This window comes from Lepisma saccharinum, chromosome 30, assembly GCF_977018435.1.
Source record: "Lepisma saccharinum chromosome 30, izLepSacc3.1, whole genome shotgun sequence".
In the NCBI taxonomy this organism is placed as follows: Eukaryota; Metazoa; Arthropoda; class Insecta; order Zygentoma; family Lepismatidae; genus Lepisma; species Lepisma saccharinum.
This window is the reverse complement of record NC_139258.1, coordinates 22869234-22889209: the sequence shown is the minus strand read 5'-3', so window position 1 is coordinate 22889209 and position 19976 is coordinate 22869234. Positions and strand designations below refer to the sequence as shown.

General features: G+C 37.1%; 1 protein-coding gene across 3 annotated transcripts in view; it reads right to left on the bottom strand.

Annotated features, from left to right (window-relative positions):
• Positions 1–19976, bottom strand: part of Utx (Utx histone demethylase) — a 247578-nt gene that overhangs the window by 6765 nt on the left and 220837 nt on the right. For all 3 annotated transcript variants that reach the window (XM_083115210.1, XM_083115211.1, XM_083115212.1), the window contains 6 exons: positions 18537–18742; positions 16069–16338; positions 14812–14948; positions 11976–12094; positions 8309–8519; positions 2019–2145 (listed from right to left, as the gene is read on the bottom strand). In XM_083115210.1, the coding sequence (XP_082971336.1) occupies positions 2019–2145; positions 8309–8519; positions 11976–12094; positions 14812–14948; positions 16069–16338; positions 18537–18742 (1070 nt within the window). The remainder of the gene's footprint in view (positions 1–2018; positions 2146–8308; positions 8520–11975; positions 12095–14811; positions 14949–16068; positions 16339–18536; positions 18743–19976) is intronic.

Here is a 19976-nt window from a genome sequence, read left to right as displayed (position 1 = left end):
ATGAAATTGATGAAGGTATACTGACTGACAAGACACCCGACCAGGACAGGATTCGAGCATGAGACCCTGGAGGGTGGCAATTCACACATTTAAACAGTGTGTAAGAACGTCACTGTATTATAACTAATCACCAGACTTAGAATACCACCTAACCAAGTCTTTAGAATATTCACTTTGAACACAAAAAGTAAAACAAGAAGGAAACAACAAAAATTGACTGTTGGAGGGGCATGGGGATGGGATTTTACGTATTACTTGCCAGGTATAGACTAATGTTAAACAAATTATGGCAATTATGGCATAAATAATACATAATTACAGTAAAATTTAGAAACACCATGCATCAACAGAATCCAGACAGAGTTAAAGTTGAATTTTCTCGCAAAATTTAACTTAAACAGTAGATGGTTGTTGATGCGTGAACAGACCAGATGTGTGTTTTAAGATGTATAGAATGTCAAAATGGGTATATGTGGCCTCAGAGAAGTCCGAGGAGTGGAAGGTGGCAAGGTATTTTATGTACAAAATCAATAAGCTTGATGAAGAGTGAGTTTTTGTTTTAAGTCCATTATATGCACACGCAGATAGACTAATCAGGACTGGACCTACAGTTTAAAGTGGAATCCAAACCACTATGTGTATCCAATGGGACGCAACTCTTACAAGCACAAAAAATCCTTTTCTTTTTGTGCAAAATTCCATTACTCTTTCACACATTTTTTTTTTTTAATTTGGACTTTTACAGGATTTCAAGTACAGTGGGAATGGAACCCTGTTAACATATTTAAAATATTTCAAAATTCTTTCCTTATGATGTTTAATTTGCCATAGAAGGTCCTTCAGTGCTAACAAATTGGAAATGTTGCAAGGCGCATAATTTAAATGACAAACCTCTATTTAACATGGACACTAACAGTTAAGTTGGCCAGTTACACCAGGCTAGTAACATTTTGTGATAAATAGTAAAAATGGGATACAAACACAGAAAACCTACAAACTGTACGATCATGCATATTTGCCGCATCTATGATTGTTTCCTCCCTCTGTCTGGCTGAGATTCTTACCTTCCTCCTTTAGCCCACAATATTGTTTTCAGTGTTAATCATAACTTGGAGCCACTTTTTTGGGGGGGAGGGGCGCTGTTTGGGAAAGCCCTGTCTCTCAGTCCATCTGCAACTATCGGCATACCTAGTTTTTACTGAAAACCCAGTCTGCTATTCAGTGCGCAACTAACGAAGAGTGCTTTTTGGTTTATTTGTGCATTTGTGATTTTTATTAAACTGTGATTTTTGCGCAATAACTGAACAGTTGGTGTAATAAGATGGAGAGAAGGGGAAAAGACCAGATAAGACAGTTATTACTGGATTTCAGAGGGAAAATGACAGAATAGATGGACAGTTTGATTCAGATGATCAGAGACCTATCAGGGTAACATTTGTAAGAATGTCGTGAAAAATGTAAAATACTTTCAATCAACAGTTATTTTATATGCAAAAGGAACTAATTTTTACTAATTATCTTCTTGATTGCACAGTGGTAACATCACACCTTGTACTCAAGGTGTACCAGGTTCAATACCTGGTGAAGCCACATAGTGGTTAGGATCCCAATTTAAACTGTAGGTCTAGTCCCAGTAGCCTTTTTGTGGCTAAAGTGCAATTAAAACAAAAACTAAAAAAAAAATTTAAAATTTTTCAATTTTATGATAGCACATGTAGCATTGGAATTTTCATTATGTGTATTATTTATTTCGACCTGTGTTACTATTTTATTAACTAAAATGTACATTTCATTGTTTTATGCCATCTCAATTGTTTGGAAAAAATATAATTGTAATAATTGACGTTTTAGACTTTTTATTGAACATATTTTAAGAACACGGTCTCAGGACACTGAGAGACCAATGATGGAATTTTTCTCGCACGATCCACGAAGGGTTAAGAAAGTCTTCCACCAAGTAACTCAGTTATTCTAAGTTCATATCACAGTTATTGCTGCATGTTCTACACTATCCTTACCTCGCATTGTCCACAATAATGAGAAGCTTCGTTCTTCCCTCGGCCGTGAAAACGAACCTCCACACCTTTCGACTTGACAAACTCCAAGATGAGTGCACACTGGCGTAAGGTCTGCAGAAGGCAATTCCTGCAAATATCACAAACACTTTTAGAACCCTTCTATCTATGCCAAAAAGGCATTGGTCTTATGTTAACACACATTGTATTACTGTGATTACATTTCTTTAACATTTACAATTCAACCAGTCCTTCATTCTGTCATAGAATCTAATAGTTTTAACCAGTGGTCCATAGATCACAAGGGGGCCAGCAAAGTCTTGAAGAAATGTTGATTTAGCAATAATCACGATCTTGAAGAAATGTTGCATTAGCAGCAATACTCATTTCATTTTACCTTGAAAACAATGGAATTTTTTTTGGAAAACATCGGGACAAAAATTCTCATTAACTAAATATTAGGGACAGGCCGATAAAGTACCGATATAACATTTACCGATACCGATATTCCACCAATCCGATATAAAATTCCAAATAGTTCACTGTCCTCCTTATTAAATGTACATTTCCAGATAAACAAACCAAGCTTTTGCAATGCAAAAGAAGCTGCGTATTTAGACAGTTACTTTAAAAGAAAAATACAGAATGGAAATTGTATGTTTATATCCATAAAAATTATAACAAAATGGCACAATATTGCACTAAATTGTAAGATATTTATAGATATATCGGATCTGTACAATCATCGGTAATTTTACCGATAAACCGATATGCTTATATCGGCCAGTACCATAAATCTGTCCCATCTCTACTAAATATTAATTGTAGGTAATTGTTCAATGCTATTATTACTGTTATCGTTATTAATGAGCATTATAATAAATTATATTATGTAATTGTAATAGATGTTATGGCTTCAAATATTGAGGTAAGTCCTGAGATCTGCAACAACAAATGATATTTAAAAGAACCATGGAACAACAATTAACTTCCCCGATCTTAATACATGATCCAATTTCACATTTTATACTTAGATGGATAACACATCTCCAAGCTCATTAATTTAGATTTGACTATTAACGCCATGTTATTCATTCCCAAATTTAATAGTTATTAGAGAAACTATTGTTGTTCACAACTGAATTAAAGCCCTATTTAATCCAGAAAATTCACTCCACCCTTAAGAATAGAAAAAGGCAAGAATATTTTGAATAAAGAATAAATAAATCAAACCTATCACAAAAGCTCTACTGAATATATCAATGAAAGCACTCTATATTTTAAAGTTAAAGATTAATTTATTTTCCCCTACATAATAATGTTTCCCAGTTAGTAATAACAATTTCTTTCAATTTTTAATAAGATTCAGGTTGCTTTCAGAAAGATGTATTCAAAGCAAAATGTTCTTGCAAGGTTAACACTGATGGCATACCTGAATTGGCTTCAGAGTAACACACACACACAATAATGTTTCTCATTACATGTAATGATAAATAATAAATTTTAAAAGAGAGAAAAATAAATACATGAGACCAAAAGTCCTACTCTTCTCCATTTTTCATCCACTTACAGTGGTGAAAAAATGGGGGGAGTTATCATGCATTTCTATAACCCATGCAAAAAACTAAAAATTGTTATAAAAAATAAAATTCTTCTATGTTGTTTTAGGCTGATCCTAGACCAACCCTTCAGCATTACCACATGGAACATGGAAAGAGAAATTAATTTAGGACATATACATCAACACATCTTCCGTCGACACATTTCCAGTTATGACAAGGTTTTGACTTTCTCCTCAAATTTGGTAGATCTACAAATCTTCTGTTCACTTGTGCATGCATGAATATTTGTCCCGCCGAGTCAAGAAAATCCTTCAAAATCAAAATCCACTATACTATCCACATCCTTGTGAGCACATGTGGTTGAAATTATGCACCTTCTCCTCTGTGATGTACAGTATAATGCCACGAAAGCCACTTTATAATTTTGACGATGTTGTTATTCACTGCATGTTTTCCTTCTCGTTTCTCCTTGCCTTTTACGTTGCTTTCCCCATCTTTAGGATAATCGCAACAATGAAAAATGATTAGATGGAATTGGTAAAGCAACATTTGCATGCTAATGATTGGACTCAAGTCCAGAGTGGACAGTAGAAAGATCGCAAGTCCAGCACTCAACGTGAAGAGCCATCAAGGCAGCATCCTCCTTTTGTACAAATATGAGTAAGCCCGAGAGCTACTTGTTCCATGAATCTTCTGGAATTGTGAGCAAGGCTCTTTAAACCAGGGCATGGTTGCTAATTCCTTAACTGACTATATTGATTGTGAGATTGAGTTTGTTTTGAAGTCCACTTTGTGCACAGAAAGGCTAATCGGGACTGTATCTATAGTTTAAAGTGGGATTTGAACCACTATGTACCTCCACCAGGTATCGAGCCTGGACCCCTTGATTACAAGGAGACAATCTTACCCCTACACCATCGGGGAGGCCCAACTGACTTGAACAATCATAACCTGTGGTGGAACATATTGTGAGGGCCAGTGCCATCCTACCTACTGTCTGCTGGCCTAACTCCCACATGCCTCAGCAGAGGTGGGCGGGCGACTATCTAACCAGTTACAGGCTGATGTGTCAGCACGATGAACTCCCAGTTGTCGTCGTAGGTTTTCTGTGATCTCATGCGTAAAGTTATTACACTTCTCCCCAGGAGAGACAAACCAGCACACGTCCCATAGCCCAAGCACAAAGGCTGACCCAGCACTCAATTTGCACAGCCACCAAGGCAGCATCCTCATTTTGTGCAAATGTAAGCCTGAGAGCTATTTGTTTTACGCAACTTCTGGTATTGTGAGCAAGGCAATTTTACCCAAAGCATGGTTGCTACTTTTTATAACTGACTACAGCACAATGAAATCTTAATCCCTTACAAATTGTGCATAAATAATTATTTCCTTGTAGTCCATGGCTATTATAAGCATTACAACACAGTTTTTCGTTGTGACGTTTAAGGAGAAAACACACACTCTTCATCAGACATTTATTTTTAGTTTGATTAAAGATACAGTTATAACAATGGTTAACAATTTTTTAACAAAAAAGAATCAATTATACAATGGATGTTGTCACTGCAGAAGAACACTGGAATAAATTAAATAATGAAAATTGTTACGACCCACTATGGAGTTTTCTTTTTTCACAAGTGGAGTAGGCCATCTTTAGAATTTAATGTAAGGGAAAATATCAAGAATCAATGTGAAAGCAATGATGATTTTGAATTGCATGTGATATTTGGGATTCATATTTTTTTTAAAAAAAAAAAAAAAAAAATGTGATCAAATTTTTTATCTGAAATAACACAGACTGCTTATTTCACAGTTAGTTCCTATATTACAACAATGTAACATTGACAACATCCACTGTATAACCCATTCTTTTTTGCTCAAAATTTTTAACCATTGTTATAACGGTCTCTTTAATCAAACTAAAAATAAATGTCTGATGAAGAGAGTGTGTGTTCTGAAACATCACAACGAAAAAATTGTGTTTTTTATGCTTGTAATAACCATGGACTACAAGAAAAATAATTCTACAATGCAAGCAATGCGTACATACAAGAAAAATTGTGCATAAAGATCTGAGCTTTAAAATTATGTAACTGTCATTCAAATGAATGCAGTTACTGTGTTAAGTTAATTTATTTTAAAATATAATAAACAAATCAATATAATACGGTTTGAAGATGGTTCCTCGATTGAAATTCTGTGTCTTTTTGGTTAAGTAATTGAAAATTCACAACTATGATTTTACTTTACTTACCATGACATAAAATTGTATGTACCTTACGCAATTCTGTTTGAAAGTCATCGCTACATTTCTCCACCACCACAAATATATGTACACACTTTGGTTTCTACATCACAGAATAGGAGTAAGAAATCATCTGAAAGTTTGTGTCAAGTGCAATTACCCATAGTACTAGTTTGTAGAAGGTTGAAAATAATGAACACATTTAACATATAACATTTTCAAGAGCCAGATAATGAAAAGTGTCCTCCTCCGTAGCCGAGCAGGTTAAGGCGTTCACTCGTCTTGAGATCGTTCACTGCGGGACGGCGTAGGTTCGAATTCGGCTCTGGTCGGAATTTATTCGGCCTGCGTATAGGGTCGGTGGCAACCCACCATCATGAGGAATTTGGGGAGCTCCGAGTGAGTGAGTGTAATCCGGTCACGGAGACCTACTATAACGGCTGGGGATACGTCGGGCTGACCCCCCGACTATTCCAATACTGGTTGAAGATCTCCACGCTTAGAGGTGACGAAGGGAAGCGTGGGAGGGAGACCGGCAGTCGGTAGGTATGCCTAGGCCCTTTATGGGCTGTTGCGCGACGGATTATTATTATTATTAGATAATGAAAAGTAATATGAAGGTGGTGCTGGTGCCGGGACATCTGTTGAAGTCAGTGATGAAAGCTACATGGCACAAGTGAAAGAACTGTTGGGACAAGGTTCTCTCATTGTGGAAAAACAAATTCCCTAACTTTTCCAGATGATTTTAATGTAAATTTCTAATCCAAATTTAACAAGTTAAATTGCACTTCACTTTCTATTCAAGAGAACACAGTTTATTCAACATTGTTCAAAATAAATTAATAAATAAAACTAGAAAACATTTTTGTACAGAAGATATTAAGACACTGCGCCGAGAAAAATGGAATTCATTTTCATTCTCAAATGATGGCATGTGGCAAAAACACTTGATTTTCCCAGAACCCTGTAGGAGATCAATGAACATCCATTCTATTCACCTGACCTGTCATCCTGCAATTTTGACCAGTTTCAGAAGCTAAAGGAACCTTGTTTGATGCCTACTGGAGATATGGGAACATGTGCAAAACGTGACGGGAAAATGTGTAGGACCTCTAACAAACCTGATAAGAAAGCTCCACTAGTTGCTTTTTCAGTGACCAGTAATTATTTGTTTCAAGTTCACTTTACACTCAGATAAGTTAATCGGCACTGTGTCATCAGAGATTAAGGTGGCAGTTGTCACCACTATGGGATGAGAAAAGCCTCATGAATAATTGATCTTCCACCACAATGGTGAAACATGTCACGCTGTAACTGCTACTTCCATACATTTTGACTTCTCGGTTCTTAATGTGGACTTCAATATTCCAGCAGTTTCAATTTCTCCTTATAAAAGATTGTTTCAACGGTTGCTTCATGAACAGATGCCAACCAGAACTAGGCCAAAAGTTCTATGAGAGTTCCATAAAGAAGGAAACTTGAAATCCCTTGATTGCATGACAACCGTACTACCAGAGAGCCATGTTTTTATTTCCTCGTAGCTTATTGGTTGAGCCATGGTAGTTCAGTTGGTAGGACATCTAACTGGTATGTGCGAGACTCAAGGTTGATTTCCAGGGTGGGAATTTTTCTGTATAAAACACTCTTGGACTCAGTATGTAAACAATAGGTGACTGAAGGCAACTCTAAGGGGGAAAAGGTGGTCAGAGTGTGGTGCTGGTAACATCACCTCCAGTGTGGCCAAGATAGAGAGAATGTGGGACTTCATCTCTGAAGCTCCCTGTGCCTTCATGGCATGGTGGAATTCACAGCATAGCTTCACTACTTCTTCTTTTTTAATCCAAAATTACTGTGAAGTATAGGTAAGGTAAAGCTTCCCGTGCATATAGCACCGTTCCATGTAGATATATTTAGTGGATGTGGGGATAGGAACCCATACATCCTCCACCTCTGCCTATTTTGGTGACGTGATCAGTACCATGCTCTGGCCACCTTTACACTACCAGAGTTGCCTCCAAAGACTCACTGATTTGAAGCGGGGTGAGTCCCAGAGCCGCTTTATCTGGGCACAAGGCTGGAAAAAATTCCGACCTTAGATCAACCACCCTGGGAATCATACCCGGGTTTCCTGCATGGCAGCCAGATGCCCTACCAACTACATAACCTGTGGCACAACAGCCCATTGACAGGCTCAGCCTACTGACTGCCAGCTTCACTCCCACCTGATCCTCACTCACCCCAGGTGGGAGCTCATCCAACTAGTTACAGGGTGACGAGTGGTCAGCACAACAAACACCCAGTCCTTCATGTAGGTGTCCATGACTGGGTTACGCTATTCATTCATAGCCCCACAATTTCCACCCTACCATCTACCAAAGTTAATACTGCTGGACTTCAATTACATGATGAATGTGTTCACAATCCTCCCCTAATTTCATGCTCTTCCCTCCCAACATATCTGAAACCGTTTCTGAACCCATACTCACTTGACCAGTTCAAACAGCTTGCGATCCGAGACCTTGATGTTCCTCGCAAGATTCCAGGACAGATGCACCATCGGCACGATGCTCTTGAAGCTCTGCAGCTTGTTCCACTCGTACCTCTCGATGGCCAATTGGTACTGTCGTGCAGTCAGGGGACCCACGTTCCATGCTATGTTGTTGCACCATCCAACAGCCTGCACCCAGTGGACACAACCTGCAACCAGATGATTATTCAATGAGTTTATTGATATCTGTATATTAGAGCTAGATGTGAGCAAACACCAGTGAATATACAGGGTGTATCAATAAGAATCATCCGATTTAAAAGGGCTATATTTAGGAAACCAATGAACATAGAACCTTGCAGTAAGTTGTAAAATACATGCTGGAATGTAAAGTTTAACTTACAATAGGTTTTACTTTGTTGAGGGTAGGTGCCTTCCTGGTTCAAGATAGCAACCCAGAACAAATAGCAATCTGCGTACTCTGTTTCAACAAATTGAGTTCGTTAAAGCTGTGCAATGTCGAATAATGTGAGCAGTAGGTGGTGCAGTACCCTATTAACAACGAAACTCACGTTGCGCAGTTGCAACAAACTCACATTTGTTGAAGCAGAGAACGCAGAATGCTTTTTGTTGCTGGGTAGCTGTCTTGACGCGGACTAAAGAGTGAGCTGCACCAGGAACGCACCTACTCTCAACAAAGTAAAACCTATTGTAAGTAAAACTTTATATTCCAGCATGTATTTTATAACTTGCTGCAAGGTTCTATGTTCATTCGTTTCCTAAATATAGCATTTTTAAATCGGATGATTCTTATTGATACACCCTGTATTTTTAAGCACTGTTGGTCAAATTGGTAGGTTACTCAAAAAGTAACATGTTGGAGTTCCTTACTTCTGTTTCATTGAGTTCGTGTTTTAGGTCCACTTAATGCACAGTAAGGCTAATTGGGACTGGACCTACAGTTTAAAGTGGGATCTGAAGCACTATGTGCCTCTACCGGGTATCAAAACCGGGACCCCTTGATTTCAAGGTGACAATGCTACCACTGTGCCATCGGGGAAGCCCTTCCTTCCTTTCGTAAGTAACTCATTACTATTACTTTGTCATACAATAAGAACATTTAACTGTTTACACAGATACCACATCTGTTCTCTTTGGTGCATTTTCCCGGAAAAACTTTACATGCATTAGTCACTGAATGCGCATGGTCTTCCAATTTTAGCCGACGCTTTTTCAAGCATGCTCTTTTCAAACTTGCTGCGAAGTACAAAAAAAAAACATAGCTCAAGAACTAATTGTCGTAGAGAGATGAAATTTGTTTTGTTTTCTTTCTTAAAAACAGAGCTTTTAGCTGAGGTACAATTTATACATTGTGCCTTCCAATAATTAGTGTTAAAGCAAGAAGAAGAAAGTTGAACTTCCTTAAAAAAAATACTGTGGTCCTCTTAATAGACCACAGTGAAAGAAAAAATGTAATATGTAGCTGGAAAACATTTCTACAATCGTGCAAAGTATAATTGAAATCAGACTGATACTTTTTGAGTAGAAAATAATAACATTACATAAAGCAGCAGTGTTGCGAGCTTCAGAACAATTTACGGAATTTCACTTCCAGCATCTGCTTTATGGACACTGGATGGGCCAAATTTAGAGGGAGCACGATAAAAGACCTCTCTATGATGGAAAATTTCAAACTTTGGGCCTTTGCCTTTGTCGGATGTTACTTAAAATGTTGCTTTGTACTCATTCTTACATTTAGAATTTAAATACAGCCTACTATCATCAATTTATCCCGTACTAGTAGCAAAAGGAAAACAAAAGGTTTTTCAAACGGCACTTGTTAATAATAGAAACAATGGATGTATTGTCTTGTAATTCGAGTACCTTTAGACATAAATGAACAAAAAAGACAGAACTGAATATAGTTAGTGTATAGTTTTCAAGAAATGGCATGTCAACTGCTGCCGTGTGCTAATACGTGGTCGGGTCAAATTTCCACAATGGGGCACTTGTCCCCACATCACCCCTTGAATCTTTAATTGTTGGATGTTACTTATTGCTTTTTACTCATTCTTGTTCGTAGAATTTAAATTTTTAAAAAAGATGCAGTAGTTTAGAAGTTATAGCAACATTTGTAAATTTATCCCATAATAATATAGCAGTAACGAAGTAAAAATGTGGACTTTTTCAAAATTGACTTGTTAGTAGTAGTAACAATGGATATTGTGTTCTGTAATTCGAGTTGGTCATATCGTCATATGTATACTAAAGATCAAAAAATACAGAATGGAAATATGTGTAGTTTTCAACAAATTGTGCATTAATTGCTGCTGCGTGCTGCCGGTCGAAATATTACCCATCCCTTCTCAACAGGTATAAATATGGGGGTCGAAACAACCGTCTGGTTAAAGTAACACAACAAACCATGTTTTCCCTTGGCAAATTCGTAATTCCTGCAGTTCTGAATTTATCAAGGTAATGCACGTGAAGTAACGAAGTATCATCACAATTACTTGTAAGTCTGGTTTCATGTTACGAACATACGTACCAAAAAGTAAATTCCTATTTACGTAACATTACTTCCCAACTTAGTTGATGCCGATATCAGGTCCATGTTTCTCTCGAGACAATGTCTCACGGAGGCTACAAAAATGACACGAAACCCTATAGCAAAATTTAAATGTCAACAATGTTTGTATATGTAAGAAATAAACTTTTACAATACCATGCTTCAATTTATTTTACTTATAAATGCAGTAATTGCAATTGTAAATCTACTACACAATCTGTTGACCTTCAAGTTCCTAACACACAGGAAGCACACAAACTCTCAAGATTCATTTAAGGAGAATAAAAGATCCAAGTTTATTCATGTTTGGGGAATAAAGACGGGGTTGATAATAATTAGATGTAAGCGAGTTGCTAATTTTTATCCGCGAAACTTATTTGTAGTGTTCTATTAATTTTCGTCGCCTCTGCCACCATTTGCTTGGGAACTTGTTGCTTCACCGAGTTAAATATTTTCAAGAATCGATATCGACTCAGCCCTAGTTAACAACGCATTTCTTCACTTGACACATCATTTTGTGAGAAAATATTGGAAGAAAATGACCTCACACGGTCACACCTTTTAAAACATTACAATCTGTTATCTTGCATTTTGTGTGTCAAAACTGAAATACATATTTACACATCTGACAAGACGATTGGCTTTAGATAATGGCAGAAATAGTTCAGGAATTACTGGAATTCTGCTGCATTTTGTTCATCATGTTGATTACATGTGGTAAAAAGGTAAAGGTAAAGTGTTCCCCTGTGCATAGCACCACGCCATTAAGGCGTATAGGGGGTGTGGGGGTAACGCCCCACACTTTCTTGATCCGGTCGTGAGTGGGGTGATGTGATCAGCATCATGCCCCTGACCACCTTTAACCCCCAGGGTTTCCCCCAGGTACCCATGTTATTCGACGCTGGGTGGGCGCCGGGGCCGCTTCCATCGTTAGAAAAGTTCCCGGATTTGAACCGGCTGGGGATCGAACCCGGGACCTTTAGCATGGTAGTCAGACGCGTTACCGACTGAGCCACCGCGGCCATATTACATGATTACATGTGGTGCGCAACACATTTTTTACCAATTCATAAGCATTCAAAATCCAGCCACCTACCTGCATTAACCCAAACCAGATCTCCAGGTCTCTGCAAAAATCTATATACAGGAATGTTCTCCTCAAATAAATCTTCAAGAGATGGCCACCAGGATCCATGCAGATAATTTATGTTGTTTCTGCAAATAAAGAAACAATAGTGGATTATTTATCAGTTGCTGCACATAAAAATAGATTAGAAAAATTGACATTTAAATTCAGAAAAAAAAATTGGAATTATGGGGATCTCTCAAACACAAATAACACTAAACTAAACAAACATTTGAATTTGTTATTTTGTATCAATTTTCTGCCACTTTTGGCTGCCATGACAATGAGGATGAGCGATAATTAGATGAAACTGATGAAGTGACGCTCTCAAAAAAACAGCCAAGCCCTGGCCAGGAACTTAGGTGTTTAGATCGAAAGTCCACCACTTAACTTGTTAGCCCAACAAGGTGGCAAAATTTAACATACATGTACTAGTAACATTCTTACTTTGAAATTAAACACCAAACATACATTCTTGTAATGGAATTTTCATAAATTGGATATTATACTTCACACAAGAAATAGTGTGAAGAATCAACAACGAAAGTGCATCATTTCTTTTTACATTCCTCTCTCATAAAAAAAAAAAATGCCTGTAGTTTAGCAAGGACAATGTAAAGAGTGCAGCATGAGGGTCAGATGTTTTTCGTGACACTGTTATGAAGGAATGGTGCAGCAAAATGAACGAATCCTGTTAGAAATTGGAAGAACTGCAATTTATTGAGACATATTCATGCCTCAAAAATTACATTACGAATTTGGTTCATTATAACAATGCCAATCTGCAGTCATACATGGAAGTTTCTCATACTGCATTGCAACATAGTGACACTAATTTGGCAAATTTCGCAAATAATGCGATGTCGACAATCTTGGATACTGCAGCTTCGTCACGTATAACTGACACAAATTAAATCTGGGGTTGTTAAGATTGAATTGTTGTTATAAATCTGGGGTTGTTAAGATTGAATTGTTGTTATAAGTCCACTTTATGCACAGAAAGGCTAATCGGGACTGGGCCTACAGTTTACAGTGGAATCCGAACCACTATGATGCCTCCACCGGGTATCGAACCCGGGAACCCTCTGGGGCTGTTAGGTTGGAAGATTGAGCTGCTATTTCAATCTCGCTAAACCACAAAACCTGTTCCGTACCACAGCAGTGCAGTCTAAAGTGCAAGCTTTGGGCTCTAAACAACTTCTCCTTAGATTTCGGCCTGTGTATGAGACTGGTGGCTACCCACCATCGTGAGGCAATTGGGGAGCTATGAATGAGTAACGTAACCTGGTCATGGTAAACCTACGACAACTGGGGGTTCGTCGTGCTGACCGCACATCACCTCGTAACTGGTTGAACCTACGGTGCGAGTGAGGCTAGCAGTCAGCAGGTAGGCACTGGCCTTCGTGGGCTGTTATGTCACAGGTTAAAACCACAAATCTAGCAGCAAGGGAATATCATTTGAAAAACATTAATAAGACATAACTAAACAGTTCTTCATGGTGACTACACTGCATACACGCCAGTCAGTCTTTGTCATTCTGGTGCAGTGCTCACACAGTGCTCTCATACCAGCTCTTACCTCATGCCCCCTTGAGGAACAGTTCAAATGTTAGTGTCAGCAGGAATAAGTTATTTCTATAGGGTGCTTATTCTATGACCATTACTAGTTAACAGATTACCTTACACACACATCCCAGTAATCAGAGGTACCCCCCCAAGGCCAAGGATGCATCCCCCAAAATTGTTCATCATACCCTCCCCCCACACCCAAGAGTATAGTTTGGATAAACATGCAGTAATTGATTTTTTTGTTTTCGAAATATGTAAGTTTTAGACAACGAAAGTTGACAGTCAGTCATAGCATAGAACTGAAGTCCGCATATTGGAAGTTCCGAGCTGATTATCACAAAGAAACACTGGACAGTTTACCACTGGCCGAGATGCCAACAATCGAAAGGTGCATGACATTCGAGACCTTTCATTGCAGTTGAAATTAAAGATAAAAAAAGAAAAAGGACAGCTCACACTTCATGTTTGCTATCATAAAACATGCAAAACTGCTCAGGATCACTACCATTGTTAGTGTAATGAATCAACCTTATTCTTAATACTTACGTGAAATTTAGAAGATTTCTCACTTCCGCATTGCACAATTTCATGGTTACTTAGTACTCTTTTGTGAATGAAGACAGTGGATCTTCGAAATTAATAGGATTTAACCATTAAATTGTGCAATGCGGAAGTGAGAAATCTTCTAAATTTCACGTAAGTAATTTTAAACCGCGTTTACCGCAACCACCATTATTCTTAATACTTTGTCTGCTTGAATAACCTTGTAATAATGAGAAAAGCATGCCCCCGCCCCTTTTCAAAAGGATTCTAAAGGCATAAGAGGTGGTGTTTCATTTCAACCCAATTGATGCGATCACCCACAGGTAGGAAGAAAAACCAATAACCATTACTAAAAATCGATAGCAAGTCAATCAAATAAAACGATCCCCCCAATTTTGTGAAGATCTATAGAATTGGTAGCTAAACTATAAAATTGTCCCCCCCCAAAAAAAGGTCAGTGAACCTGTAGGGCGAAAGCTAAGTAAAGAAAAAAAGACCCCCAAAAAGTACAAAAGTGCATTTTGAATTAAATATGGTCACTTTCTACATGCATGCAGCAATTCTGGTTAGTGCACACCCTATTGTCTAGGTTCATAGTGGTATTGAAGCAGATGTTGATTACAACCTGCAAAACTTATTGTAAACGAGATGTGCTACTTGTATAGAAGAATTGGGGACAATTAGCAACCTTTACCTTTCACACAAGTTGTACACCATGCCCCAGTATGCATCCGGCACTGCAAACCACTCACAGTCTCCTGGACCAATGTTGATATTTATTGAGCAGAAATTGTTGTTTTCTTGATGACCAGGCGTTCTGCTTCCAGGCACCTGTAGATACAATGCATATATGTTATCGTTACTTTGTTGATGTTAATTAGTTTTCCTCTAAAATGAAAAATTCCAGAATAACAAAAAATAATTGAAAATCAATTGAATGCCATCTTACTCAATTTGCCTAATTTAAAGAAACAACCAACTTATGTTTAGGAAGGCATACAGATGATATATCACAACTTAATGAAAAGCTATGAAAATTATTTGTAAATAATTTTTAATTATGGGAGCGATTGAGATTCTATTTTTAAAAAGTTTACACACAAATAACGATAACAAAAAAAAATAATAAAGAAATCTATAATCACTGAAAACGTATGTAAGTTTTAATAAAGAGATACATGTGATACAGACTATCCATGGGGAGAAAAACTGACACAGGGTCACTTAAATCTATACGTAACATGTAGATATATATAGGTGGTAGGTGGTAGAGCAGCCTACGGCTGAACATTGCTGACTAAATAAAGGAATTATTATTATTATACACGGTATGAGGAAAAGAGTGAGAAGGATGGATAAATAAAAATAAGCAAAGTAGGAGACAGTAAACACTTACCTCACTTAGAAAAGAAAGATTGATATTTCGCGACATGGCCGCATATTCACCGTATGTGGCCATTTTGCAAAATATCAATCTTGCTTTTCTGTACGGTAAGTGTACTGTCTCCTACTTTACTTACTTGTATGTAAATACATGTATACGTGTGTGTGGGTGTATGTATCATTTATATACATAAAATACATAAATGAACAAAAATGAAATAAACAAATACTATCACACAAAATATCTCCAGTCAAGAATATTGTTGGTGAAAGAGGAGAAACGTGTTTCTTCAGTCTGGCAAGCACAAAAAATTATCCAATTTCCCAGACATTTTCCACTTTGTGAATGTTTTTATGAAACTCCATGACTTTTCCATGGCATTTTCATCCCTAAGCTGATTTCCTTGACTCTTTCCTGGTTGTCTAGATCAGAGAAAAACCCCATAAGTATGTTTCTGCCAAGAAGTTAAACGTTATATCTGTAATTTTCCTTTTCGACAACCAATTTCATCTGTTGAAAGTCATTATTTTGTGTACGAAACCTTACACAAATAGTTGAAATACCTACCTTCATGTATAGTTGGACGGTATTCATGCCGAGAATTACGTGGCCCACATGCGAAAGCATGTTCCCAGCTGACACAACCCTTGCGAATGCAGGTAACTTCATCAGTTCTTGCAACTGAGGGCGCCACTTGCGCTCGTCAGACAAGTCGACATTTGTTCCGAATTTTATCATTTTTGGTCCTTTCTTTTTCTTCTTTGTGTTCCCCGTAGAATCTTTAGAATCCGAGTCTGAGAAATTGCTATGAATGCCCTGAGCTTTTTCACGTTCCTCCTGCACAGAAGAAAAAAACATACAATATTATATTAGCCACTCACTCCTCATCCACACACATAGATATGGTACTGTGTTCTCCATGCATGCATGTGCCTGGGGAGAGGGTGCCAACGCAAGTGATATTTTTTTTCATGAGAAAAAGCCATAGGTATGTTGGCTTTTTTCTTTTGTTTAGAAAAATAATTGTTAATTTAAAATATATATGTATATAATTCCTTGTACTTGATTTTCCTAGAACAGAAAAACAAACAATGCAAAAGAAATCTTATTTATTAAGAATTATAATACAACAGCACAATTGCACTATCTACAATCAGGGTTTTGCAATTATGCATAAAAAAGGGTTATCTAAATTACATAAATTATGCGTAAAAAATGCATAAATACGTATAAAACGTAAAGTACATAAAAACCTACAAACATAAAAATGAAGAGAAAACATGGTTTTCACGATGGTTATTGTTATGTATGGCAGTTAGAAGTGCTAGGAAATAAGAAAAAGGCTTTAAAAAACTTTCCTTCCAAATTTGTATATGCTCTTATATTGGAATTTTACAAACTGCCAAATTCTCATTCAAATCATAATTAGCATATGCAAGTGTATAATATGGATAAAAAAGGAATTTGAAGCAGTTACTAAAACTTTGAAATCCAATACAAATAAATTGTTATTATCCTTATGTTACATTATAAATATTACAGCAAAATGTATAATATAATTAAAGTAGTTTTTATATTACAAATTTACGGGGAAAAAATATGTTGTTTTTACATCTACATAAAAAACAGATTTTTTTATGCAAAGTAAATTACTAGTAAATTATGTGTAATTTACATAAAAAACAACGAGTAAATTACCTTATTACATAATTTCCCTGCAGGTTTAATTATTTATCGTGACACACTAGGAGTTTTTGGATACCCTCCTCATAGAACTCTGCCGCCTGTGATGATAGCCAGTTACTCACGGTCCTTTCTCTTCTTCATCAGTGTCTAAACGCTTGCCACCCAGGAAGGTCTTCAGATGGCGGAGAGGTGGTAGTCGCTAGGTGCAAGGTTGGACTGTATGGCAGATGTACGAATACTTCCAGCCAAAAGATTTGATCAGATTTTGAGTTTGAGCCGCAGCATGTGGCCTTGCATTGTCATGAATCAGTACGACACCGGTCAAAGTGCAAGCAAAACAGATACAAGTGTGGGAGCGTGCCAACCAATAGCAGGACATCTAAGAATAAAGAAGAAGGAAGAAGACAACATTCTGCCACCTGAAGACCTTCCTGGGTGGCAAGTGTTTAGACACTGATGAAGTGAAAACGACCGTGAGTAACTGGCTATCATCACAGGCCGCAGAGTTCTATGAGGAGGGGATCCAAAAACTCGTAGTTCGTTACGATAAATGTTTAAACCTGCAAGGAAATTATGTAGAAAAATAGAGAAGTGTATGTAAATTGAGAATTTTTTTTTTAAAAACATTTACTTACTTCATTTTATTGCACAACTGACCTTACTTAAAAAATAACCCTCGTACATCATTCACATAGCATAATACAGATTTATTTTAGTTTCAAATTTCACAAATATATACTTGAACTAAAGATTAGCCACATAAAGAAATTGAAAACATTACAACAATCAATCAATTAAGTTTTAAATTATGTTTGCATCTTTAGACTACTAACAATGTAATTTGATACAACTTTTTTACTAAGGATGTGAGGATTAGATAAAATTGATGAAGACTTACAAATGAACACACATGCTCAGGCCAGGATGCAAACCATGAAACCTTCAGTGGCAAGATGGTGACGAATGTATTATTCAAGCTCTCCATGTTTACTATCAACCAACCTAATGAGTTAGCCAATCTTAACATGAAATCTTATTGAAACACTTACAATAAATCTGCTTATATGTACCACATGAAAGCTTTCCTACGTTGCACCAAATCATAAGAGCTCAGAGGAGAGGGGGGAGGTGAGATCAGCACCATACTCCAGCCACCTTTACCTCCAGGTACCAATTTCATGGAAAAGTTCCCACCTGAGATCGCCAACCCTAAGAATTGAACCCAGGATTCCCATGAAGCACTACCGACTGGACCATAGCAGCTTCACCATATAAAACCAGTTGAATGTAAATCTAGGCAATGAATATGTTCCAATAACTAACAAAATAAAATAATAAGGCATATATACCTTGAGACTCTCCTGAAAGCTAGAAGCTTGATATTGTGCATATTTTGCAATTGTCGTATGCGACCGATGGCTGATGCAGGCCCACACTTTCCTCCCAAGCTGAGGGTCCCAGTTCTCATCCGAAGGTTGCTGCATCTGCGTTCGCACTTCAATCGTGTGATCTGGGTTGGCTTCCACCAATGTCTTTGTTGAAAACAATCCCAAATCTAGCAAAGAACATAGAAATAAATCGAACTTGAAGTAATTACTAATAAAACAAAGAAAAGCTTAGATTGAATACAACATTTTGTAGGTTTGGTGCGTATTACTCACAATTTCCTAATATAAAAAGGATGTTAAAAATTAATGTTAAAAACTGTACTTACGTATGTGAGTATGTTCCTATTTTCTTTTCTTTAGAACTACGTTTCGTAGACTTACTATCCCCTTCTTCAGGTTCGTATGAAAAAACTAGGTACTTAACATAGTACCACGTCGAAATGTAATAAAAGGATTGTGGACAAGGGTTGGTGTGGATATATTTAAGATATTATATCCCCGCCCCAGACGTATATAAAAAGCTCGTCGTTCGCTAAAAACTTGCACAATTAACCTATTCTCATGTTAAAAAACATTAAAAAAATTTAAAAACCTGGGTGTATCCCTATTACAACTTGCAGGTGCGGCCTTTCCTGCTCAACTGTGCTTCCTAATCTACATGAAGGTCACTCCTCCACAAACGCTTCCCTCTCCCCTATATTTCATTATTTCCCCTTATCGCGTCACAAATCCAATATAAATTCTCGTTCTTCTCAGGTAGCTTGGATAACTTCCGGAGTGACGTGGAAACCGATATTGGGTGCAATCTTCCAGGCTTTATCCCATTTTTTGAGGAAATTGATCCACCCTTCTTCCAAATTTCCTTCATCCCTGTTAAGATTATTCTTCCCCCTCTACAAATATTTGCTGTTTCATGCACATTTCTTCCTAACTTTCTCTTTTCCTTTCTAATTAATTCCTTATTTGCAATTCCAACAACTTTCTTTCCAACAACATACTCGCATATGTAAGTACAGTTTTTAACGTTAATTTCTAACGTCCTTTTTATATTGAATACAAGACTGTACCTACAGCTTCTAATGAGATCAACAACACCTGCAATACAAGAATGAATCAAACCATAGACACCTATGCATGGAAAAGTGCTTTCAATTTCTTATTTAATATTGTAAAGAGCAAATTCTTATTACAGCAGTTCAAGCTATAGACAACTTTGGATGTCATAAAAACATTTCCCTACCTTTCATTTACCCACCTTCTCCTCACTCTCCAACATATCTAAATATGCTTTCATAAAATACACATAAAAAAGGTTTATATTACCACTTTTCAAGATGGATGCAGGAAACGCAGTTTTAATATTGTGTACATGAAATATTCTGTTTCAGCGTTTCATAGTTC